Here is a 23,550-nt window from a genome sequence, read left to right as displayed (position 1 = left end):
CGGACCTTTGTTGGCAAGGTGATGTCTCTGCTTTTTAAGATGCTGTCTAGGTTTGTCATTGCTTTTCTCCCGAGAAGCAGGCGTCTTTTAATTTCGTGACTGCTGTCGCCATCTGCAGTGATCATGGAGCCCAAGAAAGTAAAATCTCTCACTGCCTCCATTTCTTCCCTACCGTCATATACATGGGGCAATTCACATCACCCTTTGAGCCCAAAACACTTTTGGTTTTCAGTCAGGCCCTTTGAGTAAGATGAACATAAATTACAAACCCTCCTTCCTTGTGGCCCACGGGGGCCTGCTGGTCCTTTCATTCCAGGGTCCCCAGGTTCTCCCTGTTGGGCAAATTGAGTACAACATTGTATATGAGAACCAAAGGAGTGCACCAAAATGGAAAGTTGCTGAATCAAGATCAGAACAGAGAATGAGATATGTAGCAAACATTCCCTGAGAAATAATTACTGGTAGCTCCAAAAGTAAAAATCAGGACAGAGTTCTTGTGCTTTTCTCTTTTTTTTAGGGGAACCAAAGCTTTTTTTTTAAGGAATTTAATCTCTGTTGACAGTTTTCCAGGACATTTGCCTGATTTCCAAAAAACAATCCAGGATGCCAATCAGGACGTATGGCAGCCCTAGTTACTGGCAACGTAATTTGTGTTTGGCCACAATCCCCCCAAAACAGATAAACTGTGTACTTTAGCCAGAGTGGGATTAACCTTTCCTTACTTAAGGTAATTTGGGATTTATCAGTTAGAGACTCGAATTCACAGACTTTCTTTCACTGTTAACTAATACTCGTTTCTTTCGTTGTTTATTTGTTCAGTTCATAAGTCACCTAATAAAAAAAATGTGAATTATGAAATACACATATTTGCACAAACTTTGCCTTGAACAGGGACTGGCTCAGCCACCGTCTATGTAAAGTCTGTTTTGACTATTTATTTGAATAAAGGCAGATTAAATATTGCCTTTTTAGGAGCAGAAGCTCTGTGCCTTTTACAGCAGCATAGAAGGAAAACATCGACAGGCACAATTTTTCCTGATAACAGGAAAAAACAATGCCTGGTTGTTGTTTTTGTCATGCAACACATAATGGCAAAAAACTCCTGTCAAAAAAGAAGTAATAGTTAGCAAACCTAATTTAAATGCTAAGGGTTTTTTTTCCTCACAGAGAGAAAAAAAGATTTTGGAGAATCTTTATTGGGAAATTTTCTCCTTATCATTTATAGCAGGGTGGCTAATCTTTGGGCTGTGGTTGGACTCCAACTCCCATCAGGCCCAGTCAATACAACCAGTGTTTAGAGATGATGGGAGTTATAATCCAACAGCATTTGGAGGGCTGCACATTAGTCACACCTGATGTATATACTGTATGAGCAGACTTTACACTTTGTGTAGAAAAAATAATAGCAGACATTTGAAAACATACTTCATTTCCTCTTAGTCCAGGTTTCCCTTGATTTCCTTTAGGGCCTGGGATTCCCAAGTTTCCCTGAAAAGAAAACAAACATTATATCAAGCTTTTTAAGTTTGACCAGAAAGAAAGAAAGAAAGAGAAAAGGAAAAAGAAAGAAAGAAAGTGAAAAAGAACAAGAACGAAAGAAAGAGAAAGAAAGAGAGAGAGAAGGAAGGAAGGAAGGAAGGAAGGAAGGAAGGAAGGAAGGAAGGAAGAAAGAAAGAAAGAAAGAAAGAAAGAAAGAAAGAAAGAAAGAAAGAAAGAAAGAAAGAAAGAAACTCTTATCTTCTGTAATGTGTGGAACCTTTCAATAATACTCATTGCGGTACTTTATCTCTGTAGCACCTGCTGCCATTGGTTATGAAGACAGTGTCTCCTGTACTGTGTATTAAAGGTAAAGGGACCCCTGACCATTAGGTCCAGTAGCAGCCGACTCTGGGGTTGCGGTGCCCATCTAGCTTTATTGGCTGAGGGAGCCGGCGTACAGCTTCCGGGTCATGTGGCCAGCATGACTAAGCCACTTCTGGCGAACCAGAGCAGCACATGGAAACACCGTTTACCTTCCCACCGGAGTGGTACCTATTTATCTGCTTGCACTTTGACGTGCTTTTGAACTGCTAGGTTGGCAGGAGCAGGGACTGAGCAACGGGAGCTCACCCCGTCACAGGGATTCGAACTGCCGACCTTCTGATCGGCAAACCCTAGGCTCAGTGGTTTAGACCTCAGTGCCACCACGTCCATTACAACCCACAAATGCATCCTGGCCAGGGCCAGCCCTACCATTAGGCAGAGTGAGTCAAGTGGCAAATGCCAGAGATTGGCAGCAGTACCCCTATTCCCTAAAACTAGTCTGCTCTGCTCCTCCTAAGGGAGCCTGCTGGCTTCAGGCACAGCGGAGGATATTTCATTGCCAGTGCTGAAATCAGATTCAATTGCAAGCCTAGTCAGATTCTATCCATGGAACGGGAGGCTCCATCTTGTCCTTTGCTACAAGGAACAAAATGTCTCAAGCCAGTCTGATATGTTCCTGAGTACACAAAGGCCTCCCCACCCCACACCCCATTCTCAGGGAATTTTTTGTTCCATCAGGCCAACCATACACCACTGCCGACTCTTTTAAGAGACACCTCTCTCCATGTACGGCACAGTTAAGTCTACTCATGTATATACTTCCTATATAGATTTACAAGGGGTTGTGCCCCCGCTTGCTCCATTCACCAACACCCTGCTCCTCCAGGAAAGAAGTGGCAATTTTAAACAATGGCAGAATCACTCCCTTCTCACTTCCATGCCTTGGCCATTGCCGTTGTGCAACCTACCTTCAATGTTGCTTCCCTGCCCCCACCCTGACTCCATGCAAATCCCTCAACCGGGGCTGTGTGATGACATCCTTACGTTTTTATTTATATAAAGAGATATCAACATGAATAGTGAAAAATACAATACAAAATTTATTCATTGTTAACTACTGATGTTATATTATTTTTGTTTGTAGAGAAAAAAGCCAGCCTCTAAAGGAAGAGCTTGTTTATAAGTGTATCCCAAACGGCTGAGTTTTCGAAATCACAGACGGGTCTCGCTTCAGAATGCTTGAAAAGCACTGTATTAAGAAAGATGAATCTTATTGAAATATGCATGAGGCCATTTTACCGGAAGACCTTTGTTTCCTGAATGTCCTCTCTCTCCTTTCTCACCAGGAATTCCACTTGTCCCCTGGAAAACAAATTACATCAAAGAAGTCTGGTAAATTCACCCAAATGCATACCTGAAAGCTTATTAACTTTATGCTACTAAACAGAAACATATATGAATTTGCTTTTCTCATATGTGGTGGACGAGTCCTAAGGTGAAAGACGTCTGGGGAAAGATTTATAATGAGTTGAAAAAAATGTTGAAAAATACATTCATTAAGAAACCAGAAGCCTTTCTACTTGGAATAACAGGATTGGAATTGCCAAAAAAGATGTTAGGCTGTCTTTGTATGCCACTATAGCAGCAAGACTTTTATTAGCCAAAAACTGGAATTCGCAAGAGATACCAACAATAGAAGAATGGCAGATGAAGATGTTGGACTTTTTGTTTGCTGGCCGACCTGACTGGAAGAATCTGCAAACAGAATAACGAGGACATACAAGAGGATTGGAAGAAATTTAGAGAATATTTAGCTAAATATTGTAATATAAGATAAATAGAAAATTCTTGGAAGATATTAATAGGCTTAGGGGTAGAATAAGAATATGTGCCTGTGAATATTAAAGATTAGAACATTAATAAAGGATAAGAGGTTAGTAAATGAAAGGAGTTAATATTATTAGAAATACGAATTTGGAGAACTGTTAAACAGGTGATATAATGAAATTCAGTTAGAGGGGACTCGAGGAAGTCAGTTATCAATGTAACGAAATTAGGGATTTGAAGTAATAATTCTTTTTTGTGTCTTTTTTCTCTGTTCTGTGTTTTGTAATGTTTTTCTTTTTTCTCTGTGATAAATGTGAAAATCAATAAAAAAATTGGGAAAAAAGAAAGAAACATATATGAATTTGAAAACTGGGAAACGTGGGAAGCCAGGAAGGCTTTTTTGCAATAAGCATAAGCCATAAGCAGACAGATTTGTAATATATATATATAGCCATGCTAGTGCCAGAATCTATTATATTATATGTTGTTTTTGACACAGTCCAGGAAGATGGGCACACAATCAAATTTATTTCAAAGTTAAGTCTTTCCAAATACACTTATCCCTGTACACACATAGATGATGTTCTTTAAGTTCTTTCTGGCCCAAGCTTTAAAGCAATCTGGTGATTTGGCATAGGGACGCTCTTTTTAAAGAAGTTCTTGAACGTGTTTAGACATTTTAAATATTTGATTAAGTGCTTGCTGCTCTCAGCGTCTTGGTGAGGAAAGGCAGGATAATTAAAGAGCGAATATCTTAAGAACAGTATACACTGGTACCACTTGCCCTTTAAAAAGCTCTCATGCCAAATTCTCAAGGTTTCTCTATACCATGTTCTACACACCTGTGTATTTAGCCGGGCAATTATTCAGTGAGCTTTGTGCAATGTTATTCTGTGTGTGTGTGTTTAATATACTGATTTATGAGACAAGCAGAATCCCTGACAATTGCAGGCACATTTTTTTTTTACACATAGACAGAGAAGGTAGAGTGCAAACTGATATATCACAAATGTCACCCACAACCTATGAGACCCACAGCTACCTGATCTATTTAATGGGAATGACTGAACCTGGGATCATCTGCATTCAAACTATGTGATTTTCCATTTATTTACACCCTTTCCCTCAACACACACACACATTGAATAGTGCTAATACCCACCTGTTGGCCTTCGAAGCCTTGTTTTCCTTCCAAACCTGTGGGACCAGGGTTTCCTTTTTTCCCCTGAAAGAAGAACATTCTTGTTGGGCTTTGGTTTTCCCCAGTGCGTATGATAATGATCTTACTTCCTCCCCATCTTAGTTTCTATGACTTAAAAAAACCACGACAATTTTTCATGCTACACTGTAATGTCATTTAGATTCAGTAATGTTGGATGCAAATCTCATGCGGGGGATTTTAACAGGGCCCCACAGAGCTGTGCTTTCCTCGATCTCATGTGCGCACATTGGCACATAGGCATGTTCACAGGCCTTGATATCAGCAAAAGTGGAGAGTCTGTGCCTTCCATGTTTCTATCCAGTGCATGCTTTCCACCTATTGGTGCTCATGAAAAACATGCAGAAGGAAGGGCTAGATGTGCGGGATGTAATCCACTGGGAGCAGTCAAGTACAACATTCCTTGTTTTCCTAGAGTAGACATGCAAGGGAATGTTTGGTCCAGCCAGTCGAAACTTCCTGTTCTTCCTGGCCTGGAGCATCCTTCCTTGCATGTGACTAGTGGGTGGGTGTGACCTTTCCAGACCTGGTAAAAGGCCAAGGCATGCTGCCTCTTTCTCTCTTTTCCATCTTCCTGTTGTCCTGTGAACTGCTGGACTGCTAGCCTGCAGTCACTAGGTAAATCTCCCTTATGGGGCAAACCTGTTTGTATATGTTTGGAACTTCAAGCCTAAAGCCTGCTGTTAGGGTTCCAAGGGGTTGCTCGAGAGCAAGCAGGCAAATGCCTCCCTGCTCGGCTGTGAAGCCTTGCTTTTGATGCCAAAATAAACTTATCTGTCCAGAGGGCCACTCTCCCAATGGGTGGCTCATTCACTGGCAGAATCTGTGAGTGGGCGGTCCTTAAACCTTCCCCAGCAAAGTAGTTTCTTGGTGCCCAGTCTGCGCCTCCCCTCTTGGCACAAAAGCTTACTGCGCAAGGAGGGCGTGGGTAACGGAGGGCCTCTCCCCTCCCCGCTTTGCCCGGGCAAGGTGTCCTGGCAGCGCCTCGCCTCCTCCGAGCCCTGAAGCTCCTCTCCACTGGAGGCGTGTTTACTCTCCTCCGCTGAGGAGGAGCTGCTTCCCACGATCTTTGGGGGGGGGGTCCTCTGTAATCCATCCGGCTTTTTCCCTCTCGCCCCAGAGCCGATGGCAGTTCCCTGACATCTGCCTGCAGAGATCACACTGTGCTCTGCCTGATTGTGAGTAAACATTCTTTTTGTTACTTATGAATAAGACTGTGGTGTCTTTATTCTTTTAGGAGGGATTCAAGGGGGCCTTAACAGGAAAATAGAACGCATTTCAATCTGAACTAGCCAGACTGAATTGCGTATTGTCTTGAGAAACCCACATGACAATACTGTGATTAAGTGAGAAGAAAAAATCTCGACTTGCAGTGGCACGCTACATATCTAGTAAATGTCCACTTTGTCCGTTATTCTCCCCAACACCTCATCATGCTGCCTGCTAACCAGCAGGGATAAGATTAGGCTTCTTACAACCAGTGAAAAATGTAGAAGAGAGATTAAAAAGCTTCTCTTGTTTTCTTTGGACAAGCGTCCTTTGAATTTCTTCTCTTTGACTCTGTCCAGAAGGCAGACACTCACACTTCCTTCATTAGACTCTTCCCCCTCCAGCCAACTCTGAGCCCATCTAGGGTTGGGCGTAACTGTCAATTTCAATTTCTCTCGGTTTCTTACTTTTCCGGTCTTGTGCCCCACATTTCCATATCAATCTGAATATATATATATTTAAAGTCAACATGAAAATTCAGCAACATTTTAGTGTGTCTCCTAATATACACTGTTGCGTGTGCAATGTTGTCCAACATGCAAATTTTTGCAAAGCACTTTCCCTTAATATAATGCGTTTTTGTATGTTTCTTTTCATTAAAATATGCCTTTTTTTTGGTGAACATTACTTGGCTGCACAACTGCATTGCAAAATTCAGAGAATTGCTAATTGCATGTTCAGACCCAGAAACCTCCCCCCCTAAATAAATTCACACATGATTCAAATTTTGGTTTTGGTTTTTGGCAGAATTTAGGCCACAACTTTATTGATTACAGAAAGTGATTGGTTGCATAGGCTCTGGTTCGACTAGCTCCCTGCCATACAGGTAGTGCTGTCCCAGGGTTCCAGCATAGGTCAGCCAAGGGTGAACACCTGGATAAGCGGAAAGCCAGGAACGGGCTAACTCCGCCACCCAAATGTTCCCCTGGACTCAGGCATGGGCACAACCCCCTCACAGGGGTTGACCAAACCATCGAGTCCCTGGATTCCTTTAACGGAATGCCCTTCACATAGGGATGGCGAGAGCGTTCTCCCATCCCTACCACCTGAACCAGAGCCTGTCCGCAATCTTTTTATATATATATATATAAATATTTATTAAGATTTTTATAAGAGAAAAGCATAAGTAACAAACAACATTGCTTATATCACACACAAAATTTCATAAGTTGTTTGGACTTCCTCGCGTCTCCTGCTCCCACTTACATTGTTAAAAGGTTTTTCAAGCAAATTATCATCTTGTTTGTCCGCAATCTTACAAGTTGTGATGATTGGCTACGTGGCAGGCGAAACCCAAATGGCAACAGCCAATCAGTCAAGTGGGGAAAATTCCTGCCGTGCCCCTGTCCCAATAACAGACGACACACGATAGCATAGCAAGGTCAAGCACACAAGCCCTAAAAATAAGGAGAGGTGGGCAGGTGTTCCAAATGCACGTGCCGAAAGAGGAAGCTCTGGGTCACTTGCATGGGCATAAATAGGTCAATCGAACCGTTTGGACTGCGTCCCAATGGCCAGATTGCACCCAGCTTCGAGGGACCTGCCAATCGGATGTTGTGGCTGACCAATTGTACCCACCCACAACACAGGGTGTTGGTTGTCCAGGTCTCACCGCAATACGTGCCCTCTTTAAGGGAGGACCCGGTTTTCATAAGATGGCTGTGTTTCGGTTGGTGTTTCGGTTCCCAAGTGCAAATTAGGGAAGAAGAAGAAGAAGAGTTTGGATTTGATATCCCGCCTTTCACTCCCTTTAAGGAGTCTCAAAGCGGCTAACATTCTCCTTTCCCTTCCTCCCCCACAACAAACACTCTGTGAGGTGAGTGGGGCTGAGAGATTTCAAAGAAGTGTGACTAGCCCAAGGTCACCCAGCAGCTGCATGTGGAGGGGCGGAGACGCGAACCCGGTTCCCCAGATTACGAGACTACAGCTCTTAACCACTACACCACACTGGCTGGTTTGCCTTCTAGTGTGAACCAAATATAATCCCACCCCACCCCCCAATTCCTAATTTCTACACTTTCAGACACGATTGGGGTGGCATGAAAATGCCAGGTAGCTCCATCTCCCACCAATCTACTCTTCTGTCTCCAACAACTTTCTCCTTACTGTCCTGGGCAGTCAGGAGTTCCTGTGGTTATGTCTCATAGCATACTTACTGAAACTGGTAAAATTAAGAAAGACATACCGGTGGGCCTGGAAGTCCTCTTCGTCCCTCTGGTCCCCTCTGGTGACAAAAGGAATATTTGTTACTTTAAAGGTCCTAACTTGATGCTACAAACATTCACAGGCCTGTTTTTTTGACGAGTGAGCAGCTCATGGAGCCCTTGGCCTGTTCCACGCTGCTGCCACCAACCAGCATAGGCATGGCACCATCAACATCCTTTTCTTCCCTCCACCACCCCTTCCTCCATCTTTGCAAGACCACCATCCTTCTCCCCCATTTCTCCTCTTCTTCCTCATACAGTTCTCTTCCCATCCCCCTTTTTGGTAACATTTCTTACCATTGCAATAGCTGTGGCCTAATAATAATAATAATAATAATAATAATAATAATAATAATAATAATTTTTTATTTATATCCTGCCCTTCCTGGCCAAACCCGGGCTCAGAGCGGCTAACAAGCAAGAAAAATAGCACAGTGTACATAAAATCACACAGTCAATTAATTAAAATATATCGTAAAATCAATTCAGAATCAAATTAATGGCAACCATTGGGCTAGAGTTCTATGAGGATTACAGAAGGAGAGAGGGGGTCAGGCTGTGCCTTGGCCAAAGGCCTGGTGGAACAGCTCCGTCTTACAGGCCCTGCGGAAAGATGTCAAGTCCCGCAGGGCCCTAGTCTCTTGGGACAGAGCGTTCCACCAGATCGGGGCCACGGCCGAAAAGGCCCTGGCTCTGGTTGAGGCCAGCTTAACCTCCCTGTGGCCACCCCCCTCCCAAGTCAGGCGTTCTGCATTCATTTTTATTTTTATTTTTATAAACTCTAAGTTTAAAAAGCCTTTTCAGCTGCTATGGCAAACCACAGCAGCAGTGCAGGCAGTCTTGTGGCCATGTCACCCAAAATATCTGGAAGACCTTGACCCTCACTCCTAAAATGCTTCTAAGTTGGGGACCCAGCCATGGGGTGAGTCAGGCCAGTGTGTGTGCCCCTTTTGAGGTTGGCTTGTTATAAATGATCAGACAGGATTTATGTGACATTTCACAAACAGGGACTGTAAAGTAAGTTCTGCATTTTTTCGGATACCAAAGATGTGGTCTAGTTTGGAATTTGCTTAATCTTTTATTTACTAAGAAAACCCAGGTGAGCTACATTAGTCCTTACACTGTTTCCTGGAGATCCATTCTCGCCCGTGATACCTTGTGATCCTTTTTCTCCCTGTGGATAGAGAATTTAACTTTACATCAGGGTTTCTGCAGCAATTATTGTGGCTCTTAATCTTTCAGCTTTTCACACTTTGCAGTTCTGTTGGGGCAGACACAGAAAGAGCAGGCACACAGTTCACCTTGGTGGGGACACGTAATGTTCGTATACGTGCCTGAAGTAGTAGGAATAAAAAACATAAATAGGGAAGACCAAGAGTCAATTGTTGCAGGATGGCTACAGTGCTACTATCAAATGGTCACTGATGGAACAATAGCAACTCTTATTCCCTTAATGGTCCAACTGGGTCAAGTGACAAGCTTGCTACTTGATAAAAACATCTCCAGCTGATTGCATGTAATTTAATCCATCTATCTTTGTTTCTGGATTTCTCAACTCACCCCCACAAGCTGGTTCTTGTACCAAGGGTTGAACAATGTACCGTATTATTCGCTCCATAGGGCGCACCGGACCATAGGGCACTCCTGCCGGGCTCTGAAAGCTTGCGGATAGCTTCCTGAAGCCTGCATTCACCCCATAGGATGCACACACATTTCCCCTTCATTTTTGGAGGGGGGAAAGTGCGTCCTATAGGGCGAAAAATATGGTATATATATGAAGATTACCGGGAAGCTTTTAATGTGTGTCGTTTTGTTGTATTTTTGTATATTCTGTTGGAAACTACACAGAGTTGCTGGGGCACCAAAAATAACTTTTTATTATTTACCACTAGGGTTGTCAGAGAATTCCTATGAAAACAGAAACAGGAGCAGTAATTGCTGATTTTTGCTTATTTGTCCCATGTCCAGTACAGAAATCAATCCATTTGTGGTTTCTATTGTATTGTATTCAGTACACAAATGAGAAGTAACTGATTGTTTCCTGCCCCCATTTCACTTCCTTTGCATCTGAATTAACGGGGTAGAATAATATAATCACAACACAATTTTTGTAATTTACTCAATTAATTATGTAAGTTATGTAATATTGCCATGGTGGGTAGTGAGACAAACACAGTAGTTTTTGGCGGAAGGTGAACTGTAGCAGAAGAGAAACAGTGATGCTACCAATTAAATTCTTTCAATTAAATGAATTGAAAGTTTTTATCTAAAGCTGTGATTAATGCATCAAATTATTCATCAAATCAATTTATCCATTTTGCTTGTAGTCATCTTTATTTATTCTTCAATACCTTATAGTAAGGACTGAACTTTCAAGTGTTCAAAAACAAAAGAGATATAAGCAAAGCTATAATTATCAATAGTTACCCTGCACCCTTGTGAACCTTTGTAACCTTTTGCTCCTTCTACATCATTATCCGCTCCAGAATCTCCCTAAATAAATAAAAAAATAAGCTGAGGTTTACTTTCAGGAAGATAAAACCAAAGTGTTGAATAATACACAGAGTAACACAAAAGTTGCCATTCATTGTGTAATCAAGATCTGAGATATATCCACCCTTAAGGTTTTTAATTAGTTGAGAAGCATGCATTTTCTTTATATATAACAAGAATATTGTAGCGCCCTTTCATATTACTGCTGAATTGGAGCAAATGTCAATCAGGTTTTTCCCCCCCTGGATTGACATTTGTTCCGATTTATCGCTAAAGAGCGGATTTTCCAGAAGAAAGTGGTGGATCAAGGGCAAAACCACTTGAGTTGGACCCATGCCTGGAAAACATTGGACAAGCAGAAAACTGCTTGGACCCTTGGTTTCTAGGTAGAGGAAAAACGCAAGACTGGGCGAGCCCTAAGAGGGGCTGTTGATATGTATTTTAGTGCATTATAAAAACAGTAAGAAACTGCCAACCATATGTATGGTGTAGTAGTATGTTCGTGGAGTGCGGAGAATACTTACAGGATCTCCCTGGAAGCCTTTCTGACCTTCATCACCAGGAAGTCCACTTGGTCCTGGGCTGCCCTGGAGATGTAAAATAATTCTGTGAAAACCTCCCAGATTGTTTTGATTTGTGGCTGTTTCAAAACCGAGAGAGTTGGGACCTTGCTACCCTTTCCTGTACGGTGAGGCTGCCCTTTGTAACCTTCACAATTGACTTTTCTAGTGTGCTTGATATACGGCTGCACTGAAATATGACCCGGAATCTGCAGGTGGTACAAAATGCTACTGCTAATGAATATTGAGGGACGCAGGTGGCGCTGTGGGTTAAACCACAGAGCCTAGGACTTGCCGATCAGAAGGTCGGCGGTTCGAATCCCCGCAACGGGGTGAGCTCCGGTTGCTCGGTCCCTGCTCCTGCCCACCTAGCAGTTTGAAAGCATGTCAAAGTGCAAGTAGATAAATAAGTACCGCTCCGGCGGGAAGGTAAACGGTGTTTCCGTGCACAGCTCTGGTTCGCCAGAAGCAGCTTAGTCATGCTGGCCGTATGACCTGGAAGCTGTAATGGTCAGGGGTCCCTTTACCTTTACTTTAATGAATACTGGGAAGTGAGGGCATAACCAACTTCTTTTGCAACAGCTGCACTGGGTGCCTGCAAGCTTCTGGACCCAATTCAGGAGGCTGATGTTTACTGTTAAAGGCCTTCATGCACGAGCCTCCATATCGCTTTGTTCCACTAGTAACACCCTGCTCTATATGCATTCATTACATGAAATAGATATCAAAGGTAAGGAGCTGGGCATTCCCTGAAGCGTCCCTCAAGACTGTGGAATGGTCTCCTGGTGGAGGTCAGAGATTCTTCTATTTCAGCCTTTTGTTTGGACTATTAAAGCCATTTATTTCAGGTGACATTTGGCTGACTGATTCTTATCTATTGGATGCCATGATTTTCAGTGGTGGCTGGGACATGCAAACTAATACTGAAGGAATGGGTTTCCCAAACCCAAAACTGACTGTGCAGGGAGTTTGAAACTGCACCAAAATCCCTATTTTTCCTTAGCTAAAATCTATTAACTTGAGCTCTGAGTCAATGTATAAACAAAAACCCAGCTGTATAAACAAGTGCTCAGAGCTCTCTCCTTTATCAGTTTATGACGGCAAGGATGACCTTGGCTGCTCCAGTAGAGTAGGGATGACATGTCTAGGTCTTATGTCCTGACCACACTCTGACACAGACCTAGTCCAGGAACAGCGCCAGAGTGTGTTCTTGGAGTTGGTGACCTCTTGCTCCAAGATAAGAGTAGGAACAGGAATACCCTTTTATGGTCAGAAGTACAGGAAAGAATACCCTTTTATGGTTAAGCGTGCCGGAGCAGGAACATATGTGATGTCAACCTGCATGTAAAAGCTGACGTGCTTGGATTCCTGGGAAAGGGGGAGAGGGTGCCTGGAAGATATATATATACTGCATGAAATTTCTCGTTTCTTTGGACTTGCTGTGAGCTGACCACGCAAGTGCCTCCTGCTATCCGGAGAGCAGAATAAACTCTTTCTCTGAACCAACCCTCGGTGTCATTTGACTTCCTTCCTCCCGTCCGGGAGCAACGCTCACCCAACCAATTGGTAAAGTCCAATAACGCTACAATACCATTATATCCAGTTCTCAATTAAGCCATTTTAAACCGTGTGGAACACATTTTTCTTTGTTGTTGTTTTGTTGTAAATGTCATTTGTGGTTTTCGTGCCTTCAGGTGCCATCAAACTGGTGTGGATTAGCTCGGTTTGGCGAGAGATAGTTAGCTTGGGGCACCTGATAGATATTGTAATATTTACAAGGTCACAAAAAGTACAGCAGCTTTCCAGATGGGAGATGCCACTCAGTACAGGCAGTTCAGAAACTTTCCCACGAAAAGAAAAGCCATATATATTTTCCCCAGATTATCATATGCGGAAACTGAGAAGCCCACCAAGCAAAATGCAAAGCTCACAATGTCTACAACGTGTACCTGTCAAAATTTAGTGCCAGCATTTTATGAATGAAATTGCAATCTTCCCATGCATGAGACATAGACATTTTTTCAATATCTTAGGAAGCCCAGCTATCCTAAACTTCTTACTAGTCTGTGCATATGAAACCTATTCCTTTCCTTTGAGAATTATGTAAAAGTTCCTCACTTATACAGTACACTGGCTTACCAACTCTGCTCAATGTCAAACTTGGAAGCAATGATAGAATTTGAAAATATACCTGCAGGCCTGCATCCCCCTTTTCTCCTTTGTGTCCTGGGAGTCCATGTGATCCCTTGAAGAAGATTTTGAAAATTAAATTATTTCCAGAGTTAAAAAAAGACTGTGACACAAGGAGATGGAAAATAACTTACCTCTTCTCCCTGATTTCCATCAAGTCCACCATCCCCTTTCTCTCCCTAAGAGAACAAAACCAGGCAATGAGTTGCACTGCTACTCAGAATAATCAGCCTGCATAAACAGTCCAAGAAAAGTAGAATCTTTGTCAACTCCAGCACCTGACCAAAGCCTAATAAGGATTTTTATGAATAGTGTCAGGAGCTCGTCCTACACTTGAGTAGGACCCTGGCAGAGACACATGCCCGATTGGCATGTACTCTCCCTCCTGGCCTTTTCTTTGGGAGCTTCAAAAGCTTTCTTCTGCCTGAACATCACAGCGACCGATGCCAACAGACATTGGCACACTTAGGGATCCGAAGAGTCTTCGCAGCTTGCGTGACAGACCTCAGCAACTCTGCATTTTGGCTAATCTACTTTATTTACATATAAACACACATGGAGCACTGCAATATGGCTCCCTCTCTCTCTAGCATCAGACAGCAAAGAGAAAAAAGGACAATAGTCCCACTTCATGGAACACAGTAACACAAACATCCTGTCTCTGTCACTTCCCACTTTGTGGAGTCAAAACATACACCGTCATGTGATAGACAACAATCCCATGACTGCAATCATGGAGCAGGAATTATAACAATTTTTAGGGCCCCCCTCTTTGACCCAGCATCTATGATCCACTCCAAAATCTGCAATGTTATCTGTCTCTAGTTTCACTTCCTTTCCCACCTTTTCTAAAGACCTAACCTCAGGCCAAAACTAAGAAATATAAAATATGCAACTGAGCCAGTTGTTTACATTTGTTTACTTTGCCCATAATAGTAAGAATTCTGTTTTGTTAAGCACTAGTCATAAAAAAACTTCCAGATAGGGGAGGGAAATAACTTGCTTCTGGCAACCTTATACAACGCAGAGACCAGAAGGTTTTGAATCGGATCTTCCTATGCCATCACTATAGATGTGAATCCTAGATTCATAGCCCATAATTTGCTACTTACTCTCGGGTTGCAGAGCTAACAGAAGGGGAAACAGTGCAGAGCAGGGGCTGGTGATTGGGGTGTGATGGCCAATGGCCAACTGTGGCTGTGACATGTTGGGAAAGACCTGGTGGGCTGGCCAGAGAGGGCCTGGTGGACCAGTTGAAGTCCCCAGGCTGAAGACTTCCCAACACTAATGTAGGGCTTTGCCTCACTGATTGGGAACCTACCTTTGCCTATGAGAAGGCAAAGTCATTTCTGATATCCAATATCTAACAAGTGAGTGGGTTCCAGTTCCTCTTTCATTCAAAACAATCTTAGACAAATCACACCTCAAGTGGCATGGGTGGAACTCCACCATGCATCTTGGCAAGGTTATATATTTAAGAGGAATGGAGGAGAAGGGGCTCAGTCCTTTCGACACTAGCCATTTTTGTATTCAAATTCCCCTCTCCCTTTCTCCTGTAGCTTTCATATTTATATCTATGATAGTAAGTGTGCATTAGGGGACGCAGGTGGCGCTGTGGGTTAAAGCCTCAGCGCCTAGGACTTGCCGATCGAAAGGTCGGCGGTTCGAATCCCTGCGGCGGGGTGCGCTCCCGCTGCTCGGTCCCAGCACCTGCCAACCTAGCAGTTCGAAAGCACCTCCGGGTGCAAGTAGATAAATAGGGACCGCTTACCAGCGGGAAGGTAAACGGCATTTCCGTGTGCGGCTCTGGCTCGCCAGAGCAGCGATGTCACGCTGGCCACGTGACCCGGAAGTGTCTCCGGACAGCGCTGGCCCCTGGCCTCTTAAGTGAGATGGGCGCACAACCTCAGAGTCTGTCAAGACTGGCCCGTACGGGCAGGGGTACCTTTACCTTTACCTTTAAGTGTGCATCTGGAACCCTACGTGGAGGAAAGCATATGCAGGGATTTTGAGAAGAAAATGCAGTTGGTGGGGACTCTATGTTGTCACACCCTAACTCAAAATTTGTGTTTCTTGAGGCTGCTCCTCATTAAAAAATAATAATAATGGTGCTTTTTAACACTCATTTCATGTAATATGTAGCTCATCCATTGTTGTCGTCATCATCATCATCATCATTATCATTATAATTCCAGGAATATGTTTATAAATCTTTCACATTCACCAAACAATCCCAATGTTTTTGCAGACATAAGACAGCGCAGACAACATTTTCTTACTGCACCTTTCTTCCAATTCGGCCTTGTAGCCCCTGAAATATTAAAAACAAAACAAAACAGGTGTTCATTAAATGACAAAACAAAACATTACAAAATCCATCTTTTGATTATTACTTTAATTGCTTAAGTGTATTCCTACCTTCATTCCTTGACTGCCTGGGTCTCCCCTATAGCCTTGGGGTCCCTCTGGCCCAGGGAATCCTCTGGAACCCTAAAAGAGAAAGATGACGTCAGTGGAAACAAGGACCCTACTATGGACTGAAAAATTATTTCAACGTTGATATAACTTACTGGCTCGCCATCCTCTCCTGTATATCCCCGATGGCCGGGCAAACCAGTAGATCCCTGAAAATAAATTTTTAATAAAGAAGGTCAATACTGAAATTTGGGGAGCATTCAGATGAAGTGGTTTCTCTAAGAGTGGCTCAATATTTAGGAAAAGGTGCAGTCTGATAAATGCAACTTCAGTATTCTAGAGTGTAGAATATTTGCATGCAAGTTGGAGGCTCTTTTACTTTTTCTAAAATTGAAGGGACCTCGTACATTACAAATGTTTATCTGGGATGCACAAAGCGTTGTATTGTTTTTGATATTTGGTTGGAAGCTGCCCAGAGTGGTTGGGGAGACCCAGTCAGATGGGTGGGGTATAAATAATAAATTATTATTATTACTACTACTACTATTATTCACTAAAACATTACCACTGCATGGAAGGCTGCCTTCATTTCCTATACAGTTGTACCTTGGAAGTCGAACGGAATCCATTCCAGAAGTCCGTTCGACTTCTGAAACGTTCTGAAACCAAAGTGTGGCTTCTGATTGGCTGCAGGAAGCTCCTGCAGCGAATCGGAAGCCATGGAAGCCCCACCAGACATTCAGCTTCCAAAAGAACGTTCAAAAACCGGAACATTCACTTCCGGATTTCAATCATTCAGGAGCCCATTTGTTCGGGAGCCAAGGCGTTCGAGATCCAAGGTACGACTGTAGTTTGAAATATCAAATCTTAACTTGCAGAATTAATAAACAATAAAATCCAAGCATTTCTGTTTTCCTTGATTAGCGTTCGGCAAGTTTCTACAAGCTAAATATTGGATTTAAAATGTAAGTTATTTTATCAGTGGCATATTAACTCCTTGAAGGTTCAAATTAGGAAACTGGTAAAGGCTTCCACACGAAAGATACTGCATGTGGAAAGGAGTCAACATACATAGATGGTTGTAATAAATTAAATTATGCAAAAACATCCATACCTGTGATCCAATTTTCCCTTTTGGTCCACGGGGCCCTTCCTCTGGCATACACGTACAGAATTTGCAGCAGCATGTTCTCTCAGCAATTTGTGTCTTAAAAAGAGGAAATTGTCACAGATGAAACATATATCCTTAGAGTATTCCTGTAGCTTTAAACGTGATGAGAATTGAAATCACTGCACCCCACACCAATCACTTATTTTCTGGTCAAAGGTTAAAGTTAAAGGACCCCTGGACGGTTAAGTCCAGTCAAAGGCGACTATGGAGGTGCGGTGCTCATCTTGCTTTAGGCCAAGGGAGCCGGCGTTTGTCCTCAGACAGCTTTCTGGGTCATGTGGCCAGCAGGACTAAACCGCTTCCAGCGCAACGGAACACCATGACGGAAACCAGTGCGCACGGAAATGTTGTTTACCTTCCTGTCATAGCAGTACCTATTTTTTACGTGCACTGGCATGCTTTTGAACTGCCAGGTTGGCAGGAGCTGGGACAGAGCAACGGGAACTCACCCTGTAGCGTGGATTTGAACTGCCCACCTTCCGATCGGCAAGCCAAAGAGGCTCAGTGGTTTAGACAACAGCGCCGCCCACATCCCTGTTTATTTTCTGGTATGAGGACCATAAAGGAACGGACCCTTAAGCCTTTAAATGTCTTACCACAAAGGAAAACAGCCTGCTGGCAATATTTTGTGTACCCATGTTTAATTGCTTGTTATATCCAAATCCCTTTCCAAATTCAATATCCAGAAGATCCGCAAAGTTGGTAACTCCTTCCAGAGCAACTGTTATCATTCCATCCAGTCCTATTTGAAACATTGGTTGTTAAAAATATGTTACACGTATCTATTTCCCAGACTATTATCTGATCTCTTATTTTTCAATTCCTTATCCTGAAGGATTAACTCGCATGCTATGTATGATACGGTAACTAAAATGAGGAGAGTGAAGAATATATCATTTTTCACATTTCGTTTTTACAACCTTGGCTGGGACACCACTTAGTATCAGATCAAAGAAGCAAATTAATCCTCTAACTTTCTGATTTGTTTGAACATCTTAGCACCCAAAATAGTTCTCACGGATGCAACAAATGGGATCTATAATTATATACAGCTACAGTTGTACCTTGGAAATAGAATGGAATCCGTTCCAGAAGTCGGCTCGACTTCCAAAACATTTGGAAACTGAAGCCTGGCTTCTGATTGGCTGCAGGAAGCTCCTACAGCCCACTGGAAGCCGCGGAAGCCCCGTCAGACGTTTGGCTTCCAAAAATAGTTTGCAAACCAGAACAGTCACTTCTGGGTTTGCGGCGTTCGGGAGCCAAAACGTTTGAGAACGAAGGTGCTCAAAAACCAAGGTACGACTGTAATCATAAACAACATCAGAGCAGTTTCTAACAATCATATATGAAACCATACACTAAAAACATATAAAAATGTTAAAACTGGAAATCACCTATAATGGAAAGATGCATTCTTGATTGCCTGACGGAATAGAAAAGTTTTCAGCAGGTATTTAAAAGTTAAACAAGAAGGCACACAATGCTGGGCTGGTGACCCTAAGGCAGGGGTTGGCAGCCTAAGGCCCATGGGTCACAAGCGACTCACAGGGGTCATTTAACCACCCCACGAGCTGCCCCAAACCAAGCCGCCCGCTTGGCGAGTCCCTGCACGCTGCGCGAAAGTGGCACGGCACGGCGTGGTGTGGTGTGGTGCGGGGACTCACTTTTGTGGTGCGGGAAATCACATCTGCACATGCCAGAAACCGTGAGCGCGATCCAGCCTATAGAAGGATCTCCGCTGGAGTGAACCAGCCCAGGCAAGGTAAACCTTGCCGACCCCTGCCCTACGGCGTACTTTCTTTTTGTCAAATGAGGCTTTCCAACATAGGGAACAACCAGCAACACTACAGTGGATGAGCTCAGTGATCAAGCTGGGATATAAGGTATATGGGCAGACTGTGGTGCCACATGTTGGACCAATTGGAGCTTCCGAACCACGCGCAAAGGCAGCCCCACATTGAGCACATTGCAGTAATCCAGCCTTAAGGCTACAAACACATGGACTACAGTGGTAGCTGTATATTGCAGAGATACATAACTGCCACACAGAACCAGAGTAGTCCAATGCTGAACCCATGCTCAAGATGTTCTGCGCACATCCTGAATGTCATGTACGGGAGTTCCCCTCTCCCTTCCGGTGGCTCACTGGTAAGAATTAATGAGCATTTGGTAGATTTATAGTCTTTTTATTACAGCATTCTGTTATGAGCACAAACAGGCAACTCTCTGCAAGGATATTAGCTGCCTACTCTGACTCTTCCTTGCGATTTCAGCAGCAAAATGGAAGTTCCTCTCCCCCTGCATCTCTTTTGTTCTCTGACACGCTTAGACCTCCGAGTTTGGGGGAAGGGAGGGGATTCCTCCCCACTCTCGATTGATGTATCGCCCAGCTGCTCCCTCCCTTCTGGTTGCTTAGCTACTACATCATAGCTGGGCATCTCCTTTCTCAACTGTGCTGCTTCTGTGTCTCCCTGCTTCTGGAGATGCTGGAAGCAAAGGGGGGGGGGAAATATTCCCCCCTCCTCTTTTGTTAGGATCCGATCTTCCTGTGATTGCATCCCCCATCTTCCAATTCAGACCAGCCCCTGACACTGAATAATAATAATAATAATAATAATAATAATAATAATAATAATAATAATAATAATTTATTCATACCCCACCCATCTGGCTGAGTTTCCCCATCCACTCTGAGAGGCTCCCAATCGAGTGTTAAAAACAATACAGCATTAAATATTAAAAACTTCCCTTTGGGAAATTCAGCATCCTTGAATTTCCCAAAACTTGGCTGGATTTAGGTTTGATGAGGCCCTAAGCTACTGAAGGTAATGGGGCCCTTTATATGTCCAGCCATCCTTTTCGCTGTTTTCTGTGTTGAATATATGCTATATGGCAATTTATGGACCTAATAGGTATCTAAAGCCATTCTGGGCGGCTTCCAACAAAACACTAAAATACAATAACCTATTAAACATTAAAAGCTTCCCTAAACAGGGCTGCCTTCAGATGTCTTCTAAAAGTTTGCTAGTTATTTTTCTCTTTGACATCTGGTGGGAGGGCGTGCCACAGGGCAGGAATAAGAATGTTATTATAGATTAATGCAACAAAATTTGTATATACCACTCGGTCATTTATTACCCTGAAGAGTCTCCATTTTCTATCCCTTGAATGTCAAGGAATTCCTCCCTCCAGTCTTTTGATCTGAACAGTTCTGCTACTCTGGGGATGAACTGAAGGCACATGACACAGAAATCTTGATGAAGCTACATGGGGTTGAGTTTGGTTAGTGCCAGGACAGCAGACTTCCCAAGTGAGTCCTGCTGGTGCACTTCCCACAGGCGACTAGTGAAAAGAGTATGCTAGACTAGATGGACCATTCCCCTCATCCAATAGGCCCTTTGTATGTTCTTAGTGCCTTACATATGTCACCTTGCATACCACCTTATTGTTATAGCTATAACTTATCTGCGCTATTTAACAAAATTAAAAGACACCTGCTTCTTGGGAGAAAAGCAATGACAAACCTAGACAGCATCTTAAAAAGCAGAGACATCACCTTACCAACAAAGGTCCATATAGTAAAAGCTATTGTTTTCCCAGTAGTCATGTATGGAAGTGAGAGCTGGACCATAAAGAAGGCTGATCGCCAAAGAATTGATGCTTTTGAATTTTGGTGCTGGAGGAGACTCTTGAGAGTCCCATGGACTGCAAGAAGATCAAACCTATCCATTCTTAAGGAAATCAGCCCTGAGTCCTCACTGGAACGACAGTTCGTGAAGCTGAGGCTCCAATACTTTGGCCACCTCATGAGAAAAGAAGACTCCCTGGAAAATACCCTGATGTTGGGAAAGATGGAGGGCACAAGGAGAAGGGGACGACAGAGGACAAGATGGTTGGATAGTGTTCTCGAAGCTACCAGCATGAGTTTGACCAAACTGTGGGAGGCAGTGGAAGACAGGAGTGCCTGCTGTGCTCTGGTCCATGGGGTCACGAAGAGTCAGACACGACTAAAGGACTAAACAACAACAACAATCTGCGCTAAAACAATTATATTCTGATTTTATGTAACGTACCCTTTTTTCGAAGTTCTTCCGATTTCTTTTTAAGTACTTCTTTGTCAGCATCCAAGCCATCAGAGAAAACAAGCAAAACCTAAAAAGTATTAGAAAGGAAAGACTAAAACAGCAACTGTATATACCCTAAGAGCAACAAGATATATGAAAGTATGGTACAACGTCATTCATCAAATAGTATAATGGCTATCTAGACTGAAAGAATAACCGCACATCTGGGGAATTCATTTTTTTTTTTTAGATAAAGTAGAACTAGGGATGGATGGAGTAGAAAGTTCATTCAGTGTGCATTTAAATACATAATCCAAATAGCAGCTGTCTTTTGAAATCTGCACTTTTCTGAATTTTGTGATTTGGTTCCTCAATCAAAATATGTACAAAACGTATATTTGCCACGTACAGTGGTGCCCCGCAAGACAAATGCCTCGCAAGACGGAAAACTCGCTAGACGAAAGAGTTTTCCCTTTTGGAAGTGCTTCGCAAAACGAATTTCCTATGGGCTTGCTTCGCAAGACGAAAATGTCTTGCAAGTTCCTAAGCCGCTAATAGCACTAATCCGCTAAGCCGTCAATGGGCTTGCTTCGCAAGATGAAAAAACCGCAAGACGAAGAGACTCGCAGAACGGATTCTTTTTGTCTTGCGAGGCACCACTGTATATAAAAATGCATATATTAGTGAAAATAATATACCAACATTCATTAGGGGAAAATGATTCCAAAAATGCATATTTTAGGAAGAACTGCATCCAAAAATATTGTTAGGAGAATGTGCTCTAAATTACAAACTTTTATCCAGATCTTTTGAATTTATTTTTTTTGAAGTGATGAAGAAATGTGATTAACTGAATTTAAGATAGGAAAACGAAGAAACTAAGAGAAGCTGAAGATTTGTTCCTTCTTAGTTAAGACTGACAGGCGACTACAAAGCAGATACAGTGATGGAGATTCGGATTATTCCGAAGGGTTAGCTGGCAAGTATGCAATAAAAAAAAACTGCTTACGCAGCATTTAAGTACCATCTGTTGAGCATGAGAATAACTTACCTGGCTTTGCTTGTGATTACCAGATACGTTTTCAAATACATTCCAAAGGCTGTCTAGGAATTCGACATTGAGATATGATGGGCCGTTTAGCCTGACTTTCCGGAGATCCTCTAGGATTTTTTCATGGTCAACTTGGAGTGTCCGCAGAAAAGGTGTGTCTGTATTTTCTATTAGATTTGCCACACTGAACTGTGTTTTTGTTCCTTTGTTGCAACTCACAGCCCCATAAGATGTAAAGTCTTTTAAAATATCAGGGAGATAAGTCTCCAAAAGATGCTGCTCTTTGAAAATATGGTCTCCTGCTTTCTGAGATGAGATATCGAATCCAATAACGACATCCATAAAACATACTGTTTTAGGGAAACACAAAGATTAAAAAAAATAATAATCATCACAAATTAATTTTAAAAGTAAACCCTGGAAGAAGATAGGTACAGAAGGAGCAGTGCAGAACTGTATTCTAACAAACTTGAACCATTTATCCTTTGAGATGGGTTACTTCTAAGTATCTCAGGTGATATCTAGAGAAACATCTGCCTTAAGATTTTTTGATCAGTCTTTAACATCAGCAGTTAGAAGTGTTTCAGCTGTGTTTTTGAGTTTGTTTAAAATGTAAAACAGCTCATCTCGTTTTCCTTTGTAAGTTTTTTAAAACCTTTTTGTAAAGGCAATACTAGAGTTTTCACAGCTGAGTCCTCAACTCCTTATTACCACTGCTTGGCTTTCTTTAAACAGGGCTATGTCTAAAACTTGTCATTGAGGTTTTCATACCTTTTTTTGTAAACTCAGGGAAGCGTTTCAGCCCTGTTCTTGAGTTTGTTTAACACCATTTAAGGTTCATTATTTCTCTATTTCCTTCTGAGGAAACTGAATAGTTCAGTGAAACGAGGTTTGTAGCCGGCATCGCGTTAAGGCTTTGTTCAATTCTAGGTTAATTTTTTCCTTAAACTTTTTGATTTTTTTTATTTAGTTTAATTCCATAGTCGATTACTGCTCGTTTCACGGATTTTCATGGCATTGTTTTGTGTAATTTCTTGGTTCCGTGACTGTCTTTTTTCTACCGGTTAAGATTTTTTACTGGCCAAGGAAGAAGTGGATTTATCCATAAAGAGGCAAACTTGGAAATTTAATGGATGGATACATTTACCTGGGTTTGCTTGGTTTAAAGGAAGGGCGACCAAAGTTTGAGCTGTCAAAGTTCTCAAGGAAATATGGCCTGCCTTCCCCTGAGATTATGGGCTGGTTTTTATGAAGACGCCTGCTGGAAAATACCTTGAGCTAGAT

At 42.6% G+C, this 23,550-nt stretch overlaps 1 protein-coding gene across 1 annotated transcript in view; it reads right to left on the bottom strand.

Moving 5' to 3' along the window:
* Positions 1-23,550, bottom strand: part of LOC310828278 (collagen alpha-6(VI) chain-like) — a 79,572-nt gene that overhangs the window by 19,718 nt on the left and 36,304 nt on the right. The window contains exons 10-26 of the mRNA XM_083705465.1: positions 22,267-22,616; positions 21,225-21,303; positions 17,748-17,893; positions 17,095-17,187; positions 16,136-16,189; positions 15,984-16,055; positions 15,850-15,876; positions 13,700-13,744; positions 13,567-13,620; positions 11,340-11,402; positions 10,750-10,815; positions 9,443-9,496; positions 8,304-8,339; positions 4,793-4,855; positions 3,103-3,165; positions 1,426-1,488; positions 270-332 (exon numbers count right to left, since the gene is read on the bottom strand). Of these exons, the coding sequence (XP_083561591.1) occupies positions 270-332; positions 1,426-1,488; positions 3,103-3,165; positions 4,793-4,855; positions 8,304-8,339; positions 9,443-9,496; positions 10,750-10,815; positions 11,340-11,402; positions 13,567-13,620; positions 13,700-13,744; positions 15,850-15,876; positions 15,984-16,055; positions 16,136-16,189; positions 17,095-17,187; positions 17,748-17,893; positions 21,225-21,303; positions 22,267-22,616 (1,391 nt within the window). The remainder of the gene's footprint in view (positions 1-269; positions 333-1,425; positions 1,489-3,102; positions 3,166-4,792; positions 4,856-8,303; positions 8,340-9,442; positions 9,497-10,749; positions 10,816-11,339; positions 11,403-13,566; positions 13,621-13,699; positions 13,745-15,849; positions 15,877-15,983; positions 16,056-16,135; positions 16,190-17,094; positions 17,188-17,747; positions 17,894-21,224; positions 21,304-22,266; positions 22,617-23,550) is intronic.

Source organism: Podarcis gaigeae (genome assembly GCF_964106915.1).
Source record: "Podarcis gaigeae genome assembly, chromosome: 12".
Lineage (NCBI taxonomy): Eukaryota > Metazoa > Chordata > Lepidosauria > Squamata > Lacertidae > Podarcis > Podarcis gaigeae.
Note: the sequence above shows the minus strand (reverse complement) of the source record. Positions and strands in the feature narration are given on the sequence as shown.